This window comes from Oncorhynchus keta, chromosome 23, assembly GCF_023373465.1.
Source record: "Oncorhynchus keta strain PuntledgeMale-10-30-2019 chromosome 23, Oket_V2, whole genome shotgun sequence".
Classification (NCBI taxonomy): domain Eukaryota; kingdom Metazoa; phylum Chordata; class Actinopteri; order Salmoniformes; family Salmonidae; genus Oncorhynchus; species Oncorhynchus keta.
This window is the reverse complement of record NC_068443.1, coordinates 40,980,111-41,004,113: the sequence shown is the minus strand read 5'-3', so window position 1 is coordinate 41,004,113 and position 24,003 is coordinate 40,980,111. Positions and strand designations below refer to the sequence as shown.

General features: G+C 42.2%; 1 protein-coding gene across 5 annotated transcripts in view; it reads left to right on the top strand.

Annotated features, from left to right (window-relative positions):
• The window catches only part of LOC118402333 (potassium channel subfamily T member 2-like), a 69,421-nt gene that overhangs the window by 30,139 nt on the left and 15,279 nt on the right, over window positions 1-24,003 (top strand). For all 5 annotated transcript variants that reach the window (XM_052477216.1, XM_052477215.1, XM_052477217.1 and 2 more), the window contains 2 exons: window positions 1,132-1,203; window positions 1,555-1,689. In XM_052477216.1, coding sequence (XP_052333176.1) covers window positions 1,132-1,203; window positions 1,555-1,689 — 207 coding nt within the window. The remainder of the gene's footprint in view (window positions 1-1,131; window positions 1,204-1,554; window positions 1,690-24,003) is intronic.

Here is a 24,003-nt window from a genome sequence, read left to right as displayed (position 1 = left end):
TCTCGTTAGACCGTCAATACGCGCACAGCTGATCTCAATTGCAACCATTATTGGTCACCTCATTATCGCTCCCTAAAAGATGATGTCAGTGTTACTTTAGTCTAGCCTGTTGACTCACACTAAATTATTCCGGTGCTCTGTTGTTCGCGACTCACTTTAGTCTGAGACTGCCATCATTGAAATCGTTTGTGGTGATGAGGGGCGTAGCCTAGACTTGCTACTTAACTACAAAACATGTTGAGTGCACCATACACCCATGCTTCATTCATAATTGATTTCGTAAGCTAAAAACACAGAGCCTAACGTTAGCTGGCGAGCTACTATGAGGATGTCATGTCATTGGGGGAGTGGATGAGTGACTGAGTTTTTCCCCTCATATTATTTTTCTACTGGCTACTGCTAGAGATGCAAGTGTCATTTGGTAAGCTAGCAAGAAATGTGAATCACTTTGCTAGCTAGCTATGCTGAACTTGAACGACTCTAACTGCACTGAAGCCGCTCAACATTTACATTACATTCAGTCGTCTAGCAGACACTCCAATCCAGTGACACACAAGAGCAACCAGGGACAAGCGCCTCGCTCAAGGGCACATTGACAGATTTCCCACCAAGCCAAATCGGGGACCCGCCCAAGCTCCCAACTTCCAGGACACCAACCATCCAAGATCCCCCGATCCAAGATCCCCCTGTTCCCCCGTGCTGAGAATGTTCCAGAGGCAAACAACTATCCGGCACCATTCCCAGAAAGTTGTCGGAAGGTTGTATTAAAAAATAACCATAGGACAACCACACGCTCACCAAGCTCTATGTAACATATGTTTCTCAAAACGTTATGTGCTAGCTGGAAAGTGAATGTCAAATGAGATTGAATGGCTGTAGTTTATCTTGAATTCAGCAAGATACCAATGAGCGCCCTTTTTGGTACTTTAACAGCAAGCAAATCAGCATTTCCTACCATATTTTCTCTATTTTACAAAAGTGACTGTCTCTTTTGGATATGTCGGGTCGGGTACTGTGACAACAAAAATGACAATAGCTGTTCGTATGGACAATGAGGATCCATTCAATTGAATTATATTCCATTCTATTCTATTATTTTCTATGTTGTGATGTGTTATGTTGTCTCACCAGGCCTGACACACAGTTCCTGGAGGCTATCTGTTGGTTCCCCATGGTATTCTACATGGTCGGCTCCATCGATAAGTACGTGACGCACAACATGACCTTATCAATCATCTAATTTAGTGCATGTACTGCATTTGTATGCTATTAGTCTCCATATCAAGAATACATCTAAAAGGAAATGGACTGAGTGAACTGAAATATCAATTTCTCAAATATGTCCTGTGTCCAAAGTCACCTTTCTAGACAGCCCCTGAGAAACTACTAGTTATGATTCTCTCTCCACAGCGAATGTTTCAGAATATTTCTAGCTCAAGTGCAGGGCCCAGAGGTTTTCCTGACAGTCTATAACTACGGTCTAGAATTTTTCCTGACCTTTTCATGTCAAGAAGTCAAATTCAATTCAAATGTGTGTGTGTGTGTCTCGCATAGCCTGGATGACCTCCTGCGCTGCGGTGTGTCCTTTGCGGCCAACATGGTGGTGGTGGACAAGGAGAGCACCATGAGTGCAGAGGAGGACTACATGGCTGACGCCAAAACCATCGTCAATGTGCAGACACTGTTCAGGTACTGTAAACATCGTCAATGTGCAGACACTGTTCAGGTACCGTAAACATCGTCAATGTGCAGACACTGTTCAGGTACCGTAAACATCGTCAATGTGCAGACACTGTTCAGGTACTGGAAACATCGTCAATGTGCAGACACTGTTCAGGTACCGTAAACATCGTCAATGTGCAGACACTGTTCAGGTACCGTAAACATCGTCAATGTGCAGACACTGTTCAGGTACCGAAACATCGTCAATGTGCAGACACTGTTCAGGTACCGGAAACATCGTCAATGTGCAGACACTGTTCAGGTACCGGAAACATCGTCAATGTGCAGACACTGTTCAGGTACCGGAAACATCGTCAATGTGCAGACACTGTTCAGGTACCGGAAACATCGTCAATGTGCAGACACTGTTCAGGTACCGGAAACATCGTCAATGTGCAGACACTGTTCAGGTACCGGAACCATCGTCAATGTGCAGACATGGTTCAGGTACCCGAAACATCGTCAATGTGCAGACACTGTTCAGGTACCGGAACCATCGTCAATGTGCAGACACTGTTCAGGTACCGGAAACATCGTCAATGTGCAGACACTGTTCAGGTACCGGAAACATCGTATTGTCAATGTGTAGACATTGTTCTGGTACCGCAAACATTGTTAGTGTTTAGGTAGCGATACCCTTCTTTGTGATTTTGTACACTTACCTCATGTCATTCCTTCTAACTGCCATCTCTGCTTCAGAGGCAAGTCTTTCTACATATTTAGGTGTTCACAGCAAAGGACTATTTCTGTCTGTAATAAAGCCCTTTTGTGGGGAAAAACTCATTCTGGCTCCCCAGTGGGCCAGCCTGGCTCCCAAGTGGGTGGGCTTATGCCCTTCCGGGCATGGATGGGCTCCTGCCCAGTCGTGAAATCCATAGATTAGAGCCTAATGAATTTATTTCAATTGCCTGATTTCCTTACATGAACTATAATTCAGCACAATCTTTGAAATTGTTGCGTTTAATACATTTGTTCAGTATATGTACGTGTCGTTCCTCATGCTGAACAAATTTGCCTCAAGGACCCATAAGGATAGATGTTTATCCATCTTGAACATTTTGGACAACCTTTAAAAATTGTACAGTATTCTCATGAACCATATGTTGGAAATTCTGTATGTAGACCCATGGTACAGTTGAAGTCAGAAGTTTACATACACTTAGGTTGGAGTCATTAAAACTCATTTTACAACCACTCCACAAATTTCTTGCAGGCAAACTATAGTTTTGGCAAGTCGGTTAGGACATCTACTTTCTGCATGACACAAGTAATATTTCAAACAATTGTTTACAGACAGATTATTTCACTTATAATTCACTGTTTCACAATTCCAGTGGGTCAGAAGTTTACATACACTGAGTTGACTGTGCCTTCAAACAGCTTGGAAAATTCCAGAAAAGGACGTCATGGCTTTAGAAGCTTCTAATGGGCTAATTGACATAATTTGAGTCAATTGGAGGTGTACTGTGGATGTATAACAAGGCCTACCTTCAAACTCTGTGCCTCTTTGCTTGACATCATAGGAAAATCAAAAGAAATCAGCCAAGACCTCAGAAAATAAATTGTAGACCTCCACAAGTCTGGTTCATCCATGGGAGCAATTTCCAAACTCCTGAAGGTACCACTTCCATCTGTGCAAACAATCGCACACAAGTAAAAACACAATGGAGCCATGCAACCGTCATACCGCTCAAGAAGAAGACTCGTTTGGTCTCCTAGAGATCAATGTACTTTGGTGCGAAAAGTGCAAATTAATCCCAGAACAACAGCAAAGGACCTTGTGAAGATGCTGGAGGAAACGGGTACAAAAGTATCTATATCCACAGTAAAACAGGTCCTATATCGACATAACCTGAAAGGCCGCTCAGCAAGGAAGAATCCACTGCTCTAAAACCGCCATAAAAAAGCCAGACAATGGTTTGCAACTGCACATGGGGACAAAGATCATACTTTTTGGAGAAATGTCCTCTGGTCTGATGAAACAAAAATGGAAATGTTTGGCCATAATGACCATTGTTATGTTTGGAGGAAAAAGGGGGAGGCTTGCAAGCCGAAGAACACCATCCCAACCATGGCGGCATCATGTTGTGCGGGTGCTTTGCTGCAGGAGGGACTGGTGTACTTCACAGAATAGAAGGCATGAGGAAGTAAGGCTAAGTTTTGCATTTATATCTATTAGCTATTAACAACGAACTGTTTTGACTTTGTAACACTAATGCTATGCTTTATCTTGGCCAGGTCGCAGTTGCAAATGAGAACTTGTTCTCAACTAGCCTACCTGGTTAAATAAAGGTGAAATAAAGAAAAAATAATGATACAAATATATTTATCTCATGGACCAAAAGTCAGATTCACTCCAGATTTGGTCTTTAGTTTGAGAAAATAATGCATTCAAAGACTACACCAGCTGATGCATATTACCACGTACGTTAATATGCAAACATTTTATTTTTATGAACCATAAGATCAAAGGACACCAACTTTGGCCCAAGGCACATGTCTTAACTTAGTTTGAGAAAAACTAAGGGATTGGTGAAAAGAAGATTGAGTTATTGACCAATCAAAAATCTGATTTTACTTGTCCATTTTAAACCACTGTAAATCCACTCCACAGTGGCCTATCAACTGGTCATCGCTATCATGGATGTCCCTAAGGTGAACTACACTGAATTTGATATTGATATATAAAAAAACAAGGAAATGATTAACTCATTCTTTGCATACATAGTAGTAGTAGTCGTAGTTGTAATATTAGTTCATTTAAAGGGACCATGTGCAGTTAGAAACATACATTTCACATAGTGAAATATGATGTTTGCACCAGAGTTCGCTAAACACAGCTCATTTTAATGGAGGATGGAGGATTTGAAGTCGCTAGTGCTTCTTAAGGTAGGGGTGAAGGAATTCTATTTCCTGGTGCCTGAGTTGGAGAATGTTGACTACTCAAAGGTGGTTTTGCTTTTAGGAATGACACGGCCTCCTCTTGTGGAGATCCAGGTGACTCTGCTGTTAGGTTAATATGAAAAAAATATTTCAGAGGGGCGGCGCCCCGTTGTTGATAATCTTATAAACTAGACAGTCATCTGAGAAAAAACATCAAGTTGTCCACATTGAACAGACAGTACTTGTGGAGAGTATTACAGTGATGATAATGATGTGCTTTCCTGTCCACGCTCTTCAGTCCTTGTTTATATAGTGATCGAAGGGGTTTCATTGGTTTGAGAACAGCCGGTAATGGAACAGGACAGGTGAGAGAAGAACGTTGCATGTAAATAAAGTACATATTGGCTGCCACTGTAGAGAGTGAGTTCCTGATGTCTCGAAAATTCAAAAGACTATATGTGATTTTGCTGGACATCTTTTCAATGTGTTTTTTGAGAAACTTCAATGTAGGGTCTAGGACAATGCCCAGGTATTTAAACTCAGGGACTGTTTACATGTTTTGTCCGTGGATGAGTATGTCCAGGTAAGCCTAGTTGTTTAGCTTTGTGGAGTAGTACATAGCTACCGTTTTTCCCACATTTGTGGTTGGGCCATTCAGCCACTTTTGCCAATGCTGCTGTTAGTTTGATTGCCACTTCATTTTTGCCATGCGTAACAAAAAAACTGTATCATCCGCATACATTTAAATCACCATGCTCTGGCAAACAGATGGACGGTCATTAATGTCGAGGCTGAATAACAAAGGGCCCAGATTTTACTCCTGTGTCACTCGCCATAGTGCAATCCCTTGGTGATGACATTGTGGCTAACCGTGTCGAAGGCTTTTCTGAGGTCGAGGAAAACTGCACCGACAACACCCCCTTTGTCAAGCTTGGCCTTGGTCATATCTGGGAGATAGCAACATGCTGTTTCTGTAGAGTGGTTGACCCTATCTATACCAGTTGTGAAAGTAGATTTTATTTCTTCCAGCTATGGGACCTCCTATTTGTGCACACGCTTACATATAGAACCCCTATTAATTCAATAGTAAAGATTTGTCATTTCACTTTTTAAATGTATTACCTTTTATTGTGGCATAAACCAAACCAGTCGTGATGTTTTCATCTGATTTGTCAATAACTTCGAAGGGCTCTTTTACTAGGCTACTCACGTACGTTCATCCACTCGCAACACATTTCCAGTCTCCAAACAGTGGTGAACGGAAAGAGACATCTGTTACGCAAAACACCACAAATTGTAATGTCATTTTGGCGATTTGTCATTAGACCAGAATTTCTGCATCCACTGCTGTCCACACGCGTCTTGGTGTTTGCCATTCATCTCTGCCTTTGCAAAATTTCAGTGTTCTCATCGAACCACATCGCATTTTGGAGTGTAGGCTACACCACCCGTCTTTAAATGTTTTATTTTTTTAAAAATAGATTTTCTCCCCAATTTCGTGGTATCCAATTGTTTAGTAACTACTATCTTGTCTCATCGCTACAACTCCCGTACGGGCTCGGGAGAGACGAAGGTTGAAAGTCATGCGTCGTCCGATACACAACCCAACCAAGCCGCACTGCTTCTTAACACAGCGAGCATCCAACCCGGAAGCCAGCCGCACCAATGTGTTGGAGGAAACACCGTGCACCTGGCAACCTTGGGTCGCGGCCGGTTACGACAGAGCCTAGGCGTGAACCCAGGGTCTCTGGTGGCACAGCTGGCGCTGCAGTACAGCGCCCTTAACCACTGCGCCACCCGGGAGGCCTACACCACCAGTCTTGCTCATTTTTCAATCCTCTGACATGCGGTAGCCTAATGATAAATAGTGGTGTAATAGCCTTCAGTTTGACATTTCGTTTTAATTATTGTGATAGCCTCGTGTTTTATGCCTCATGTTTTATTTTAAGAAAGAAATCAGCGTTGGCTTTCCTGAAACTCTTAGTCACTTAATTTCTCAGTCCCTTGTAAACTAGGCGTTCAACCTCTAAGCCAGATTTGAGGGATTTCTTCAGAGCAGCATCTCTCTTATTCGTCAGGTGCCAAAGAGTGTCATTGAGCCAAGGTAGGTTCTGTTTTTGTTTTTTTGTGAGGGACTTTCGTTGAGAATTTGCTTTGGATTTGATTAATTGTTGTTGCCATTTTATTGCAGTCATTGCAGGTTTTCCAATTTCTCGCAAAAAAGGACACCTATTGGTTCATGGGTAAAACGAATGCATAAATTGAATATCCCTTTGAGCATGGTAATGTTATTAATTACACATTGGATGGTGTATCAATACACTCAGTCACTACAAAAATACAGGTGTCCTTTCTAACTCGGATGCCGAAGAGGAAGGAAACTGCTGAGGGATTTCACCATGAGGCCAATGGTGACTTTAAAACAGATAGAGTTTAATGGCTGTGATAGGAGAAAACTGAGGATGGATCAACAACATTGTAGTTACTCCACAATACTAATCTAATTGACAGAGTGAAAAGAAGGAAGCCTGTACAGAATAAAAAATATTCCAAAACATGCTTTGCTTCAAGGCACTAAAGTTGCTACGCTTTTCACAGTAAGTTAGTTTTGACTTAAATATGCTTGAAAATGTATGGCAGGGCTTGAACATGGTTATCTATCAATGATCAACAACCAATTTGACAGAGCTTGAATAATTTTGAAAATAATAATGGGCAAATATTGTACAATCCAGGTGTGCAAAGCTCTTAGAGATTTACCCAGAAAGACTCACAGCTGTAATCACTGCAAACAGGGATTCGAACATGTATTGACTCAGGGGTGTGAATACTTACAGTACCAGTCAAAAGTTTGGACACTTACTCATTCAAGGTTTTTTATTTTATTTTTTAAACTATTTTCTACATTGTACAATAATAGTGAAGACATCAAAACTATGAAATTACACATATGGAATCATGTAGTAAACACAAATGTGTTAAACAAATAAAAATATATTTAGATTCTTCAAAGTAGCCACCCTTTTCCTTGATGACAGCTTTGCACACTCATGGCATTCTCTCAACCAGCTTCACCTGGAATGCTTTTCTAACAGTATTGAAGGACTTCCCACATATGATGAGCACTCTTTGGCTGCTTTTCATTCACTCTGCGGTCCAACTTATCCCAAACCACCTCAATTGGGTTGAGGTCGGGTGATTGTGGAGGCCAGGTCATCTGATGCACAGCACTCCATCATTCTCTGTCTTAGTTAAATAGCCCTTACACAGCCTGGAGGTGTGTTGGGTCATTGTCCTGTGGAAAAATAAATGATAGTCCCACTAAGCGCAAACCAGATGGGATGGTGTATCACTGCAGAATGCTGTGGTAGTCATGCTGGTTAAGTGTGCCTTGAATTCTAAATAAATCACCAACAGTGTCACCAGCAAAGCATCCCCACACCATCACACCTCCTCCTCCATGCTTCACAGTGGGAACCACACATGTGGAGATCATCCGTTCACCTACTCTGAGTCTCAAAGACACAGCGATTAGAACCAAAAAACTCAAATTTGGACTCATCAGACCAAAGAACAGATTTCCACCTGTCTAATGTCCTTTGCTTGGATTTCTTGCCCAAGCAAGTCTCTTCTTATTATTGGTGTCCTTTAGTAGTGGTTTCTTTGCAGCAATTCAACCATGAAGGCCTGATTCACGCAGTCTCCTCTGAACAGTTGATGTTGAGATGTGTCTGTTACTTGAACTCTGTGAAGCATTTATTTGGGCTGCAATTTCTGAGGCTGTTAACTCTAATGAACTAATCCACTGCACCATTGGTTACTCTGGGTCTTCCTTTTCTGTGGCGGTCCTCATGAGAGCCAGTTTCATCATAGCACTTGATGTTGTTTCTCTTTGATTATTTGAGCCTTTCTCGCCATAATATGGACTTGGTATTTCACCAAATAGGGCTGGCTTCTGTATACCAACCCCTACCTTGTCACAACATAACTGATTGGCTCAAATGCATTAAGAAGGAAGGAAATTCCACATATTAACGTCTGCTAAATTACTTAAATGTTAAAATGTTAAATGTTAACAAGGCTGTTAATTCTAATGCATTCCAGGTGACTACCTCATGAAGCTGGTTGAGGGAATTCCAAGAGTTTGCAAAGCTGTCATCAATGCAAAGGGTGGCTACTTGGAAGAATCTCAAATATATTTATATTTTTTTTAACCCTTTACATTATTCCATATGTGTTATTTCATAGTTTTGGTGTCTTCACTAAAATTGTATAAATAAAAGAAACTCTGGAAAGAAATGTGTCCAAACTTTTGAAGTGTACTGAATGCAAATAAGATATTTCTGAATCTTTCCCAAATATTTTTGCAATACTTTCTAAAAACATGTTTTCACTTTGTCATTATGGGGTATTGTGTGTAGATGGGTGAGACAAGTCAATTTAATCCATTTTGAATTCAGACTGTAACAACAAAATGTGGAATAAGTCAAGGGGTAGGAATACTTTCTGAAGGCATTATACACCATAAATGATTTCAGACCATTTGATTTCCCTTAGTTCATCTTTAAAAAGATCCAAATCTCTTTTAGGAATGCGACTGATGTTACTTTTGGTCCTATTACTGTCATCCTATCTGAACCTCTGTTTGGTGAGTTTTCTTGCAACCAAAGTAAGATTGTGGTTAGATAAACCAGAAATTAAGTTGTATGATTTTTTTTTTTATTCAGTCAGGCTTATGAAGTCCAGTTGTGTCTTTGTGGATTTTGTTATCCTAGTCGGCCTTCAATCAGTTGGGTTAGCAAGTTTCCGTGTTCTGTCTTTCGGTTGCCTTTTGTAGATCCTCTGGTTGATGGGGGAAGGGTCGACGTGGCTACTCTGGTTGATGGGGGAGGGGTCGACGTGGCTACTCTGGTTGTGGTGGGGGAGAGGTCGACGTGGCTACTCTGGTTGATGGGGGAAGGATGGACGTGGCTACTATGGACGATGGGGGAAGGGTTGACGTGGCTACTCTGGTAATGGGGGAAGGGTTGACGTGACTACTCTGGATGATGGGGGAAGGGTTGACGTGGCTACTCTGGATGATAGGGGAAGGGTTGACGTGGCTACTCTGGATGATGGGGGAAGGGTTGACGTGGCTACTCTGGATGATGGGGGAAGGGTTGACGTGGCTACTCTGGATGATGGGGGAAGGGTTGACGTGGCTACTCTGGATGATGGGGGAAGGGTCGACCTGGCTACTCTGGATGATGGGGAAGAGTTGACGTGGCTACTCTGGTTGATGGGGGAGGGGTCGATGTGGCTACTCTGGATGATGGGGGAAGGGTCGACGTGGCTACTCTGGATGATGGGGGAAGGGTTGACGTGGCTACTCTGGATGATGGGGGAAGGTTTGACGTGGCTACTCTGGATGATGGGGGAAGGGTTGACGTGGCTACTCTGGATGATGGGGGAAGGGTTGACGTGGCTACTCTGGATGATGGGGGAAGGGTTGACGTGGCTACTCTGGATGATGGGGGAAGGGTTGACGTGGCTACTCTGGATGATGGGGGAAGGGTTGACGTGGCTACTCTGGATGATGGGGGAAGGGTCGGTGTGGCTACTCTGGATGATGGGAGAAGGGTCGACGTGGCTACTCTGGATGATGGGGGAAGGGTTGACGTGGCTACTCTGGATGATGGGGGAAGGGTTGGTGTGGCTACTCTGGATGATGGGGAAGGGTTGACGTGGCTACTCTGGTTGATGGGGGAAGGGTTGACGTGGCTACTCTGGATGATGGGGAAGGGTTTACGTGGCTACTCTGGATGATGGGGAAGGGTTGACGTGGCTACTCTGGATGATGGGGGAAGGGTTGACGTGGCTACTCTGGATGATGGGGAAGGGTTGACGTGGCTACTCTGGATGATGGGGGAAGGGTTGACGTGGCTACTCTGGATGATGGGGGAAGGGTCGACGTGGCTACTCTGGTTGATGGGGGAAGGGTCGACGTGGCTACTCTGGATGATGGGGGAAGGGTCGACGTGGCTACTCTGGTTGATGGGGGAAGGGTCGACGTGGCTACTCTGGATGATGGGGGAAGGGTCGACGTGGCTACTCTGGATGATGGGGGAAGGGTCGACGTGGCTACTCTGGATGATGGGGGAAGGGTCGACGTGGCTACTCTGGATGATGGGGGAAGGGTCGACGTGGCTACTCTGGTTGATGGGGGAAGGGTCGATGTGGCAACTCTGGATGTTGGGGGAAGGATTGACGTGGCTACTCTGGATGATGGGGGAAGGGTTGACGTGGCTACTCTGGTTGATGGGGGAAGGGTTGACGTGGCTACTCTGGATGATGGGGAAGGGTTGACGTGGCTACTCTGGATGATGGGGAAGGGTTGACGTGGCTACTCTGGATGATGGGGGAAGGGTCGACGTGGCTACTCTAGATGATGGAGGAAGGGTCGACGTGACACCTGAGAGTATTTTCTATTGGGGTCCATTAGAGGTATTTTGTCATTACCTCCTGTCTACATGGAAGCTGAGGGCTGGATATCAGGATGGTCTTTTAGTGGTTTCTTTCCTCTTTCTATAGACTCTTACATGCTGACCAAACCGGAGACGCGCACATTGATTTTGTTCATCCACACTAGAAGAGATCAGGACACGCAGGTTGAAATATCAAAACAAACTCTGAGCCAATTATATTAATTTGGGGACAGATCAAAAAGCATTAAACATTCATGGCAATTTAGCTAGAAAGCTTGTTGCTAGCTAATTCGTCCTGGTATAAAAACATTGGGTTGTTATTTTACCTGAAATGTACAAGGTCTTCAATTCCGACAATTAATGCATAGATAAAACGATCATTTCGGGCCATCTCTCCTCCTTCCTTAAGGCTTCTATTTCTTCATTGGACTTTATCTGGTGGTTGGTAACCAACTTTACAGCCTTACTACAACCTACTGAAGTGTGGACCTAAGTTAATCTCATTAGTAAAACTAATGAGGAGATGGCACGTGGGTATATGCTCATAAAAACCAATGAGGAGATGGGAGAGGCTGGACTTGCAGCGCGTCGAGTGTCACAAATAGAACCAATTCACATTTTAGCGCCTGGCCACGCAGACGCTCGCTGATGCCTGCAAGCAGTGTGGGTGCAATGATTGAATAACATGTATGTATACATTTATTTTGCAGCACACGCGACCCGAGTGGTGTGGTCAGCATGTTAGTCAAGGATTTCAGATTTGTCCAACAGTGGTTTAGTTTTTTTGCTCTGCAATAAGTTCTTGTGATCCTGTAGAGTGACATGGCTTATTTCAGCTTTGTGTAACTGGCTGCTTTTAGGACTGAGTTCATTGGGCTGGCCATCGCCAGACTTACAAATTGTAGCTCACTAGAAAGGGTCTTCCACTGCACCATATTGTCCTGGGTCTCTTTTCATTTGTATTTTTAGAGACAGATTGATTCATTCATCTGAGACCGTAGTTCCTTAAAACCACTTTGTGTCCATTTATGCAGATTTTACCAAGACAAAAAACAAAATGGACTAATATATTATTGTCCACAATGATAGATCAGCCATATTGAAGACAGTGCTGTGCAGATCCTATCCCTACGTAAGAGAACATGTTAATAATTATTATTATAAATAAGGACGCAGAACTTGATATTCCCAAATTAACCATGAACATTTATGACAGTGGAACTGTCCCACAGTAATGAGGATTACCTGAAGTCATTTAAGGAATTCTTTCCTACATTGAAAGCTGAAGTTGAAAAAGAGTCCTATTTTCTGCTAAGGATGATCACAACAAGGAACAATTTGAAGAGACGTTTAATGCATCTAATTTTCAGCTTTACTTTGCCCAATACAAATAACACATTGTAGTGCACATATGAGGCAAGCCAAATTCAGATCTTGAGGTATGGAATGAACAAAAACCAAATCTCTTAAAGCACAGATACTTTGTGATTCTTGGCATCTGTGCTTTGTAATTATTCTGGGTAAACAAACAATCTCCATGACAACGTCGTGGACAATGTTTCTCTTGAACTATGCTGGGATGATGATTTTTTTTTTATGGCAACTTTTGTTTGTTTTTGAAATATTTCAAATGTGGTTTATACAATTACTGAAATAATAAAATATTCTGAAATATAATAGTACTAATACTGACTTATAGTAAGATACAATTATGCTCAGTTCAGTATCATTAAAGGAGTAGGCCTACCTCCCCTTCAAGTGTCTCAAGTTCACTTTATTTATTTAAATATATTTATTTTATATTTTTCACTCACAGATTGACTGATTTATTTTATTATGCTCCAGATATGTAATACTCTTGTAAGTTCTTTGTGCACTTGTATGTCAATACTTTAGTCCTGAGGACCTTGAAATATGTTTTTCCGATATAGTTGTTCTCAGAAGATTTCAGTGGTTTGCTATCTTTTCCCGAAGCTGATAAATCCTGTATTTGGTCCTGTTGCTGGAAAAAGTGCACTTCCTTTGAAGAAAACATATAAATTCATAGCTTTTGAAAAGGACATTTAAAAATATATATAGTACATTAAGAGTGCATTCTGTTAGCCTAGACATTTCTAGCAGGAGCTTATCTTAACTGCTGCGATCTGGTGATTTACATGCAAGCTTGTGTATCCTTTTATGCTCGAACAGGATGCCACCTATGACCAAGTGGTTTTCTTCACAAAAAAGAAAACCACTTGGAGTACCCACTTGCCAGTCTCCTTTTTCCTTCAGCTGGCCATATTTCTTCCGTAACCCCTAATAGAGTTTGTATTTGTGCATCTGTTGTATCGCTGGAGCACGGCACCCCATTTGAAACAGTGTTCTGACATTCCAACATCCAACTTTCATTTTGGATAGCACTCTGGATAGTCTCAATGACCTTGAGTTGCAATCGTGTCGCATTCAAATGTATCCACTCACGTGCCAGGCCCAGAGGGCCATGGCTCCTGGGTGAGAGTAGAACATTTCCTTGTTCACTTGGGTCAAAAGATCCATGCGTAAATGGTAGCTGCCAGGGCTGGTTGTAAAGCAAGAGAGTGAACTCTGTAAACCAGAGCTTCCCTGGCTGTAGAGAGACTCTAAGATGAAGGAAGAGCCCTGTTTCCTCACTATGTTTAACAGAGTGGGGAGTGTCAGGCATAGAGAAGGAAAATGCATAAGGCATAACCCTTGCCAGGGGTGTGCTGGCGCTCTCCCCTCTTGGACTGTGCCCCTAGTGCGCAACGACATGTTTGCAGCTACAGGTTTGGCTATACGGTGTCACCAAGCGGGATATCGGCGAGACAGAGCAGCTGGCGGAATAACATAAGCCGTCAAACAGTGTAGCTTAAAAGGAAGAAGGAAACATATTGGTTACCCAGACGTCCTAATCCTGAGCAGTAGAGCAGCTATGTGTCTGGTCTTTCTTGTCCCTACTCTGAAGATGAAGCTCCTGTAAAGGGAGGTACAGATAGCTGTATGGGGCTCTGTCACCTGATAAGGGTGCCCTAAGGGAGTGGGCTTGCACACACAAGACAGTTTTTAGGCAGAATGTGCAGGGCATAAGAGGAGGACCATGATAGATGGCAATCCGTCATCCTGATCTGTTAGTCTGAGACCGGAGGGAGAGCATTCCTCACCTTGACACCCCCCCCAATTTTTTTAAATCCTGAACCAACAAAATTGCGCTTGACCCTCCCTTACTATACCTGCGATACGTGGTTGTCCCACCTAGCCATCTTAAAACTTATTTGGGATCGGTGTCCCGTCCGCGGGATGTTTGAGCTAACGTAGACTAATGCGATTAGCATGAGGTTGTAAGTGACAAGAACATTTCCCAGGACATACGCAGAACGATACGATATCTGCCAGGCACGCACGCTGTCAGAATGGGGGAAAGCGAAAAGTCGTTGTGTGTCATCCGCATAGCAATGATAGGAGAGACCATGTGAGGATATGACGGAGCCGAGGAACTTGGTGTATAGAGAGGGCCAAGATCCAAGCCCTGGGGACAGCAGTAGTGAGAGTATGTGGTGCCTTGACTTTTTATACATTTTGTTACGTTACAGCCTTATTATAAAATTGATTAAATTGTTCGTTTTTTTCTCAATCTACACACAATACTCCATAATGACGAAGCAAATACAGGTTTAGAAATTTTTGCAAATGTATATACATGTATAAAAAAATCACATTTAAATAAGTATTCAGAGCCTTTACTCAGTACTTTGTTGAAGCAACTTTGGCAGAAGTTACAGCCTTGAGTCTTCTTGGGTATGACACTACAAGCTTGGCACACCTATATTTGGAGAGTTTCTCCCATTCTTCTCTGCAGATCCTCTGAAGGTTGTCAGGTTGGATGGGGAGTGTTGCTGCACAGCTATTTTCAGGTCTCTCCAGAGATGTTGGATCGGGTTCAGGTCCGGGCTCTGGCTGGGCCACTCAAGGACATTCAGAGACTTGTCCCGAAGTCACTGCATTGTGTTCACTGTGTGCTTAAGGTCGTTGTCCTGTTGGAAGGTGAACCTTCACCCCAGTCTGAGGTCCCGGAGCGCTCTGGAGCAGGTTTTCATCAAGGGTCTCTCTGCACTTTGTTCCGTTAATCTTTCCCCTCGATCCAGACTAGTCTCCCAGTCCCTACCGCTAATAAACATCCACACAGCATGATGCTGCCACCATGCTTCACCATAGGGATGGTGCCAGGTTTCCTCCAGACGTGAATCTTGGCTTTCAGGCCAAAGAGTTCAATCTTGGTTTCATCAGACCAGAGTATCTTGTTTCTCAGGGTCAGAGTCCTTTAGGTGCCTTTGGCAAACTCCAAGTGGGCTGTCATGTGCCTTTTACTGAGGAGTGGCTTCCGCCTGGCCACTCTACCATTAAGGCCTGATTGGTGGAGTGCCAGACACAATCTTGTCTCTGACCTCTATGGACAATTCCGTCGACATCATGACTTGGTTTTTGCTCTGACATGCACTGTCAAATGTGGGACTTTATATAGACAGGTGTGTGCCTTTCCAAATCATGTCCAATCAATCGAATTTACTACAGGTGGACTCCGCTAGCGGGACATCTTCCGGTGAAACTGGTGCGCAATTCAAATAAATAATCATACAAATTATGGATATTAAACATTTAGGTACATACATGTATCTGATATTGGTTGAAAGCTTAAATTCTTGTTTATCTAACTGCACTGTCCGATTTCCAGTAGGCTTTACAGCGAAAGCATGCCATGCGATTGTTTGAGGACGGCGCACCACATCAAAATATTTTTCCACCAGCACAGATTTCATAAATTCACAAATAGCAATAAAATATTTACTTTTTCAATATCTTCCTCTGATTTGTCATCCCAAGGGTCCCAGCTATAACATGTAGCGTAGTTTTGTTAGATAAAATTCTTCTTTATTTCCCAAAAAGTCAGTTTAGTTGGCGCCATCGATTTGAGTTATCCACTCGTTCAACATGGCAAGATAGGAATCCAAAAATCTGCCCATAAACTTTCTTTCAACAAGACACTATATGTCTCTATTTAATCCTCAGATACACTAAAATGTATTTAAACCATAATATTTCATACAAAAACAAGTATGTTCAATAGGAAAATTACATTAGCAGGTGCGTGTCCTCTTCATTGCTTGCGCATACACACATTTCCAAGTCTGTGTCCCTGTAGTTAAACTCATTATTCTTACTCGTTTTGAAAGAAACAAGCCTGAAACCTTGAACATTGAGTGCTGACACCCAGTGGAAGCCATAGGAAATGCATACTGGGAACAAGATTAAATTATTTCCCTATACTTTCCAATGTAAGATCATGGGCTCTCTCTCCCAAAAAATATCTGGTTGGTTTTTCTTTGGATTTTCTCCTACCATATCTATTGTGTTATAGTCTCCTACATTATATTAACATTTATACAAACTTCAAAGTGTCTTCTTTCCAATGGTACTAATTATATGCATATCCTAGCAACATACATTTTACTTTGGGCATGTCAATGAGGCAGAAATTGAGAAAAAAGGTCCCTAGCCTGAAGAACAGCTTCTACCCCTAAGCCATAAGACTCCTGAACAGCTAATCAAAGGGCTACCCGGACTATTTGCATTGCCCCCCTTTTATGCTGCTGGTACTCTGTTTATTATCTATGCATAGTCACTTTAACTCTACCTACCTGTACATATAACCTCAATTACCTCGACTAACCAGTGGCCCCGCACATCGACTCTGTACCGGTACCCCTGTATATAGCCTCGCTATAGTTATCTTACTGCTGCTGTTTAATTATTTGTTACTTTTATTTTACATTTTTTACTTACCTATTTTTTTGCTTAACACTTATTTTTCTTAACCTCTCTGGTACAAATTCAAAACAACAGAAATCCCATAATTAAAATTCCTCAAAAATACAAGTATTATCCACCATTTTAAAGATAAACTTCTTGTAAAAAAGCACACCAAACAATTATGTTAGGTCAGTACCTAGTCACAGAAAAACACAGCAATTTTTTTCCAGCCAAAGCGAGGAGTCATAAAAAGCAGAAATAGAGATGAAAATGAATCACTTCATCCGATGGCACTCATAGGACATCATGTTACACAATACATGTGTTTTGTTCGATAAAGTTCATATTTATATCCAAAAATCTCAGTTAACATTGGCGCGTTATGGTCAGAAATGCATTGTCTCAAACAAACATCTGGTGAAAGTGCAGAGAGCCACATCAAATAACAGAAATACTCATCATAAACATTGATAAACGATACAAGTGTTAAGCATGGAAATATAGATTAAATCAGTTAAGGATAGGCAGAATACTGACCCCTTTGGAGGAATTGCGTGCCCATAGTAAACTGAAAAGAAATCTGTCCAAAATTGCTAATATACGCATATAATAATTATTATTGGATAGAAAACACTCTAAAGCTTCTAAAACCGTTTGAATTATGTCTGTAAGTATAGCAGAACTCACAGGGCAGGCAATCTCCCAAACTATTTTTGGGAGCCTCAAACTTGGGGCAACTTTGACGTCATCGCCCCCACCCCCCCAACCAGCTATGGATCTGGAGACACTTTCTATGTCTTCCACTAGATGTCCTCATTCAGTACAGCGTTTAATTGTGCAAATCCCGCGAGGTTTGAGCCTTTGGTAGGCAAAAGACTGAGTGTCGCGAGAAAATTCAAGGTTACGAGAGCGAGCTTTTTGGAGACACGTCCCTTTGTTCCAGATCACCTGCGAAGAAGCACGTTCGTCCGAGAGATTAGATAATTGTTTTGTACGTTTAGAACATCCTAAAGCTTGATTCTGCACTTAGTTTGACCAGTTTAGTCGACATATAATATGTAATTTTGAAGTTTTGATGCGCAACTGTTCGTGACCAGAAGTAATTTTTGGTAGTATTTCAGCTGGAACTAATATGCTAATACAAAGACACACGACTTGAAACCAAACAATGTTTTGGGTAAGTATGACTTCTTCCACTACATTCTGATCAAAGACCATCAAAGGTAAGGGAATATTTATGTTGTAATTTTGTGTTTCTGTTGACTCCAACATAGCGGAGAAATATTGCTTATGTCTGAGCGCCGTCTCAGATTATTGAAAAATGAACGATTTCTGTAACGTTAAAAATAAATGTGACAAAGCAATTGCATTAAGAAGTAGTGTATCTTTCTAACTATATGTAGAACATGTATATTTAGTCAAATTTTATGATGTGTATTGCTGTTATCTGGCGTTATCTGGCGGAGTTATCTATAATTTCTCCGGACATTTTTTAGCATTTTCTGAACATGGCGTCAATGTAAACGGTGATAAAATGGCATTTTATTGAAAAAAACAAATGTACTGTGTAACATGTCCTATTACTGTCATCTGATGAAGATTTTCAAAAGGTTAGTGAATTATTTTTCTTTTAATCCTGCGTTTGTGATTGCATCTTTTGTTCGAAAAAATGGCTGTATATCGGCTGTGTCTTTGGTGGTGGTTTGACATAAATATGTGCTATGTTTTCGCCGTAAAACATTTTAGAAATCTGACTTGCTGGGTAGATGAACATGGTGTTTATCTTTCATTTGAGCTATTGGACTTGTTAATGTGTGGAGGTTAAATATTTCTAAGAATATTTTTGCATTCTGTGCGCCATCTTTTGAGTTGAGCGTGGGGGGGGTACCCTTGGAGAACGTGGTAGCGTGAACAAGTTAATTAACTTCTTAATTGAACCGCTGAGTCAGATTTTAAAAATGCTTTACGGCGAAAGCACACTTTGCGATTGTTAGGTTAGCTCCTAGCCACAGAAACCCATACAGCCATTTTCCAAACAAGGAGAGGTGTCACAAAAGTCAGAAATAGCATTAAAATTAATCACTTACCTTTGATGATCTTCATCTGGTGGCACTCCCAGGTCTTCATGTTAGACAATAAATGTTTGTTTTGTTCGATAATGTCTCTCTTTATGAGCAAAAATATCATTTTTTGTTTGCACGTTTTGTCCAGTAATCCGAATGCAGAAGGCGCGTGCACTAATTCCAGACTAAAAGTTTTTTTTAAAGTACAATAAAAGTTCGTAGAAACATGCCAAACAATGTTTAAAATCAATCCTTCGGTTGTTTTTGTCATAAATAATAAATAATATTTCAACCTACAAATGCTTCGTCAATAGGAAAGGAGAAACGAGAAAGGTGCGTTCACGATCAGGGCGCATGGCTGATGAATGGAAATTTCCACTGGCCACTGATTGAAAATGCTGTATCTCCCTTATTTTTCAGAGTAAAAGCCTGAAACAATGCCTAAAGACTGGTCACATGTTGAGGAAGCCATAGAGCTTGTGCACTGGGTCCTAAGTCTTTGTATGGTGGATAGGCTTTCAATGGAAAAACAGCCTTTCAAAATAATAGTACTTCCTGGTTGGATTTTCCTCTGGTTTTCGCCTGCCATATCAGTTCTGTTATACACACAGACATTATTTTAACAGTTTTGGAAACGTTAGAGTGTTTTCTATCCAAATCTACTAATTATATGTATATCCTATCTTCTGGGACTGAGTAGCAGGCAGTTTAATTTGGGCACGCTTTTCATTCATAATTTCGAATGCTGCCCCCTACCCTAGTGAAGAACTGCATTGTTGGTTAAGGGGTTGTAAGTTAGCACTTCACTCTAAGGTCTACTGTTTGTTGTATTCGGTGCATGTGCCAAATAAAATTTGATTTGATTTACAGTGTCCTTCAGTATCTCAGCCTGATAAGCCATCAATAAAGAGATCAGGTTGTGTGCTCTGATTGACTGGGCTTTGTTCTGAAAAATGGAGGCAGAAAAGCGCTCTGTCTGGCAAGTGGGGTCTAGGTGGTCAGCCAGCGGGGGAACATTTTGCATGTCGAGGCTAGGAGAGCCCCTAGCAAGGATCTTTCTGGTAAGGGTTTTTGCCCATGAGCCCTTTGCCTCCCTGAGACAAGCTGGGACTGTGGGAAGCGGAGTATTTTCCCATTGTACAGGTCCCTTTCAGAATCCTGACACCAAGGGAGTGGGCCACTTGATCCCAAAGTCTGGCCGCGGCTCGCTCGTAAATGTCGAACTCCATGCTGGGGAGGGCAGCCCCCCCATTTTGGTAGCAGGGTGACATTGGGACTTAAGAAGGGGGAAGAACAGGGTCTTTCGGTTGCAAAGTCGAGGAGAACCACAAGATTAATCCCGTCATCAACCTCGTCATCCCCTAGCTGGCGTTCCCCTAACACCAAGTCGTCAGACAGGGAGGGGAGGGAATCTAGGCTGTGACTTCGCCCCAGCTGGGCCCGGTCGCAGAGAGCTGAATCTCAGCCTCAGCCGGTGGCTTTGATGTTAGAGGGGCGGCAGAGAGAGAAGTTTGTTTTTGCCGCCTTCTCAAACCCGCCCTAGTCAGTGCTTTGTAGTGATCGAAGGACTCCGGGTCGTCAAGTGCTGCTTGAGCATGTTCCCTTCCCAGGCAGTTGATGAATAGAAGGTGAAAATCTTTCCCTGCAATCATGGATCCCCAAGCGCAAGAACGTGGTGGTTTGAGTGCTTGACTTATCCTGGGATGGGGTAGCAGTGGACATTGTATAGAACAGGGCTTGCTAATACCAAGGCTCCTGTTGTAAAAACAATGTGTCAGCAAGGAGGCTTTGAATAGGAGTAAGCTAGCTTGTTAAAAGCCTTCCGGCTAATGGCTAGCTAGGGTAAGCACAGTATTAACGCTATAGCCATGAGACTAGTAAGGGTTTAGTTAGCTAGCATCTACCATGCGTGGTTAAGATGTGCTGTAGCTAGCACAGTGCTAGCCGAAGGGAACCACAGTGTTTAACTTCTGTCCGATATTCTCCTATGACCGTAGAACCGTGAGGCTAAAAACGGTCGGTCTAGTTGACACAAACGAGTGAACGTATATTAAACAAAACGAGAGAAGGGAGATGCAGTGGAGAAAAAAAGTATTTAGTCAACCACCAATTGTGCAAGTTCTCCCACTTAAAAAGATGAGAGAGGCCTGTAATTTTCATCATAGGTACACTTCAACTATGACAGACAAAATGAGAAGAAAAAAATCCAGAAAATCACATTTTAGGATTTTTTATGAATTTATTTGCAAATTATGGTGGAAAATAAGTATTTGGTCAATAACAAAAGTTTATCACAATACTTTGTTATATACCCTTTGTTGACAATGACAGAGGTCAAACGTTTTCTGTAAGTCTTCACAAGGTTTTCACACACTGTTGCTGGTATTTTGGCACATTCCTCCATAAAGATCTCCTCTAGAGCAGTGATGTTTTGGGGCTGTTGCTGGGCAACACGGACTTTCAACTCCCTCCAAAGATTTTCTATGGGGTTGAGATCTGGAGACTGGCTAGGCCACTCCAGGACCTTGAAATGCTTCTTACGAAGCCACTCCTTCGTTGCCCGGGCGGTGTGCATTGTCATGCTGAAAGACCCAGCCACGTTTCATCTTCAATGCCCTTGCTGATGAAAGGAGGTTTTCACTCAAAATCTCACGATACATGACCCCATTCATTCTTTCCTTTACACGGATCAGTCGTCCTGGTCCCTTTGCAGAAAAACAGCCCCAAAGCATGATGTTTCCACCCCCATGCTTCACAGTAGGTATGGTGTTCTTTGGATGCAACTCAGCATTCTTTGTCCTCCAAACACGACGAGTTGAGTTTTTACCAAAAAGTTATATTTTGGTTTCATCTGACCATATGACATTCTCACAATCTTCTTCTGGATCATCCAAATGCTCTCTAGCAAACTTCAGACGGGCCTGGACATGTACTGGCTTAAGTAGGGGGACACATCTGGCACTGCAGGATTTGAGTCACTGGCGGCGTAGTGTGTTACTGTTGGTAGGCTTTGTTACTTTGGTCCCAGCTCTCTGCAGGTCATTCACTAGGTTCTAGGATTTTTGCTCACCGTTCTTGTGATCATTTTGAACCCACGGGGTGAGATCTTGCGTGGAGCCCCAGATCGAGGGAGATTATCAGTGGTCTTGTATGTCTTCCATTTCCTAATAATTGCTCCCACAGTTGATTTCTTCAAACCAAGCTGCTTACCTATTGCAGATTCAGTCTTCCCAGCCTGTTGCAGGTCTACAATTTTGTTTCTGGTGTCCTTTGACAGCTCTTTGGTCATGGCCATAGTGGAGTTTGGAGTGTGACTGTTTGAGGTTGTGGACAGGTGTCTTTTATACTGATAACAAGTTCAAACAGGTGCCATTAATACAGGTAACGGGTGGAGGACCGAGGAGCCTCTTAAAGAAGAAGTCACAGGTCTGTGAGAGCCAGAAATCTTGCTTGTTTGTAGGTGACCAAATACTTATTTTCCACCATAATTTGCAAATAAATTAATAAAAAATCCTAAAAATCCTATAATGTGATCTACAACCTCATCTTTTTAAGTGGGAGAATTTGCACAATTGGTGGCTGACTAAATACTTTTTTGCCCCACTGTATGCCGTCTGTGCTTTCCAGCGAGCTAGACAAGTTAGCTTAAGCTTTGCAGCATGAGCTAACGAGGTCTAGATAGCTAGCCGTGTGACGCTAGCTACTAAGAAGTACAAAACAAATTCTACTTGAAGCAAAAACTTTCCTTTTTATCACTACATAACACTATCGACAGGAGCTGAGGTCCGACGTTTGGCAGCGTTAACCTGTTGACCTGAGAACAGTTAAGCAGGAAGACGTGGATCAAGTCATGCTGAGGAGAGCTTCAGAGTGATGAGATTGAGAATAACCAGAGGGTGGTGCAAGTGGCGCCTTATAAGGACGGGTGTGCTCACCTCATTTGCCACTCGACTTGTCTGTCTCTGACAGACACTGTGTGATTGGTTCTTCTTGTAGTGATCCGCCTTTCAGCGAATCCCTATTGTGAGACATCGAAACAAGTATTTGAAAGAAAACCATTATCAATATGCAGACAGGGTTACCAAAATCACTGTTATGTTTTTAATCTTTGGTCAAACTGTTTTATAGTCCAATGACCACATGTTCAGGCATTTTATGCAGGCGTTTATATGATATCAAAAGTGTCATATACAGGCTAATATTTTAATAAACCTTTAAACACAGTTTAACATTTTAGAGGTGTGTTTCAAGATTCATTTTGATGAGAGGGATTGTAGATGAAAGACAGGAAAAGGTACCCACTGCAGAGCTAGTTTCCTTGGCAACCTTACCACAATGCATCAGTGAATTAATTTGTCTTCTGATCTATTGTAGTTTTCATGTTGTCAAAAGGTTAATCAAAACATTTCAACTCACCTTAGTATTTTCACCAGACAACATAGAAACTTGCACAAACATGTTTTGAAAAACATTGGTTGTTAATGTTTCATGAATTGCACCCACTGTTATTTTCTAGCAATATGATATATACTGTGCATTCAGAAAGTATTCAGACCCCTTCCCTTTTTTGACATTTTGTTATGTTACATTCTTATTCTAAAATGTAAATAGTATTTTCCCCTCATCAATCTACACACAATACCCCATAATGACAAAGCGAAGATAGGTTTTTAGAGGTTTTTATTACAAATACAAAACATAAATACAAAACATCTCCCCGGATTACTCAGTTTGGCCAGGTGACTAGCTCTAGGAAAAGTCCTGGTGGTTCCAAACGTTTTCCATTTTCGAATGATGGAGGCCAATGTGTTCTTGGGGACCTTCAATGCCGCAAAAATGTTTTGGTACCCTTCCCCAGATCTGTGCCTCAACACAATCCTGTCTCGGCGTTCTACGGACAATTCCTTCAACTTCAAAGCTTTGTTTTTGCTCTGACATGCATTGTCAACTGTGTTCCATATCATGTCCAATCAGTTGAATTTACCACAGATGGACTCCATTGAAGTTGTAGAAATATCTCAAGGATGATTCATGGAAACAGGATGCAGCTGAGCTCAATTTCGAGT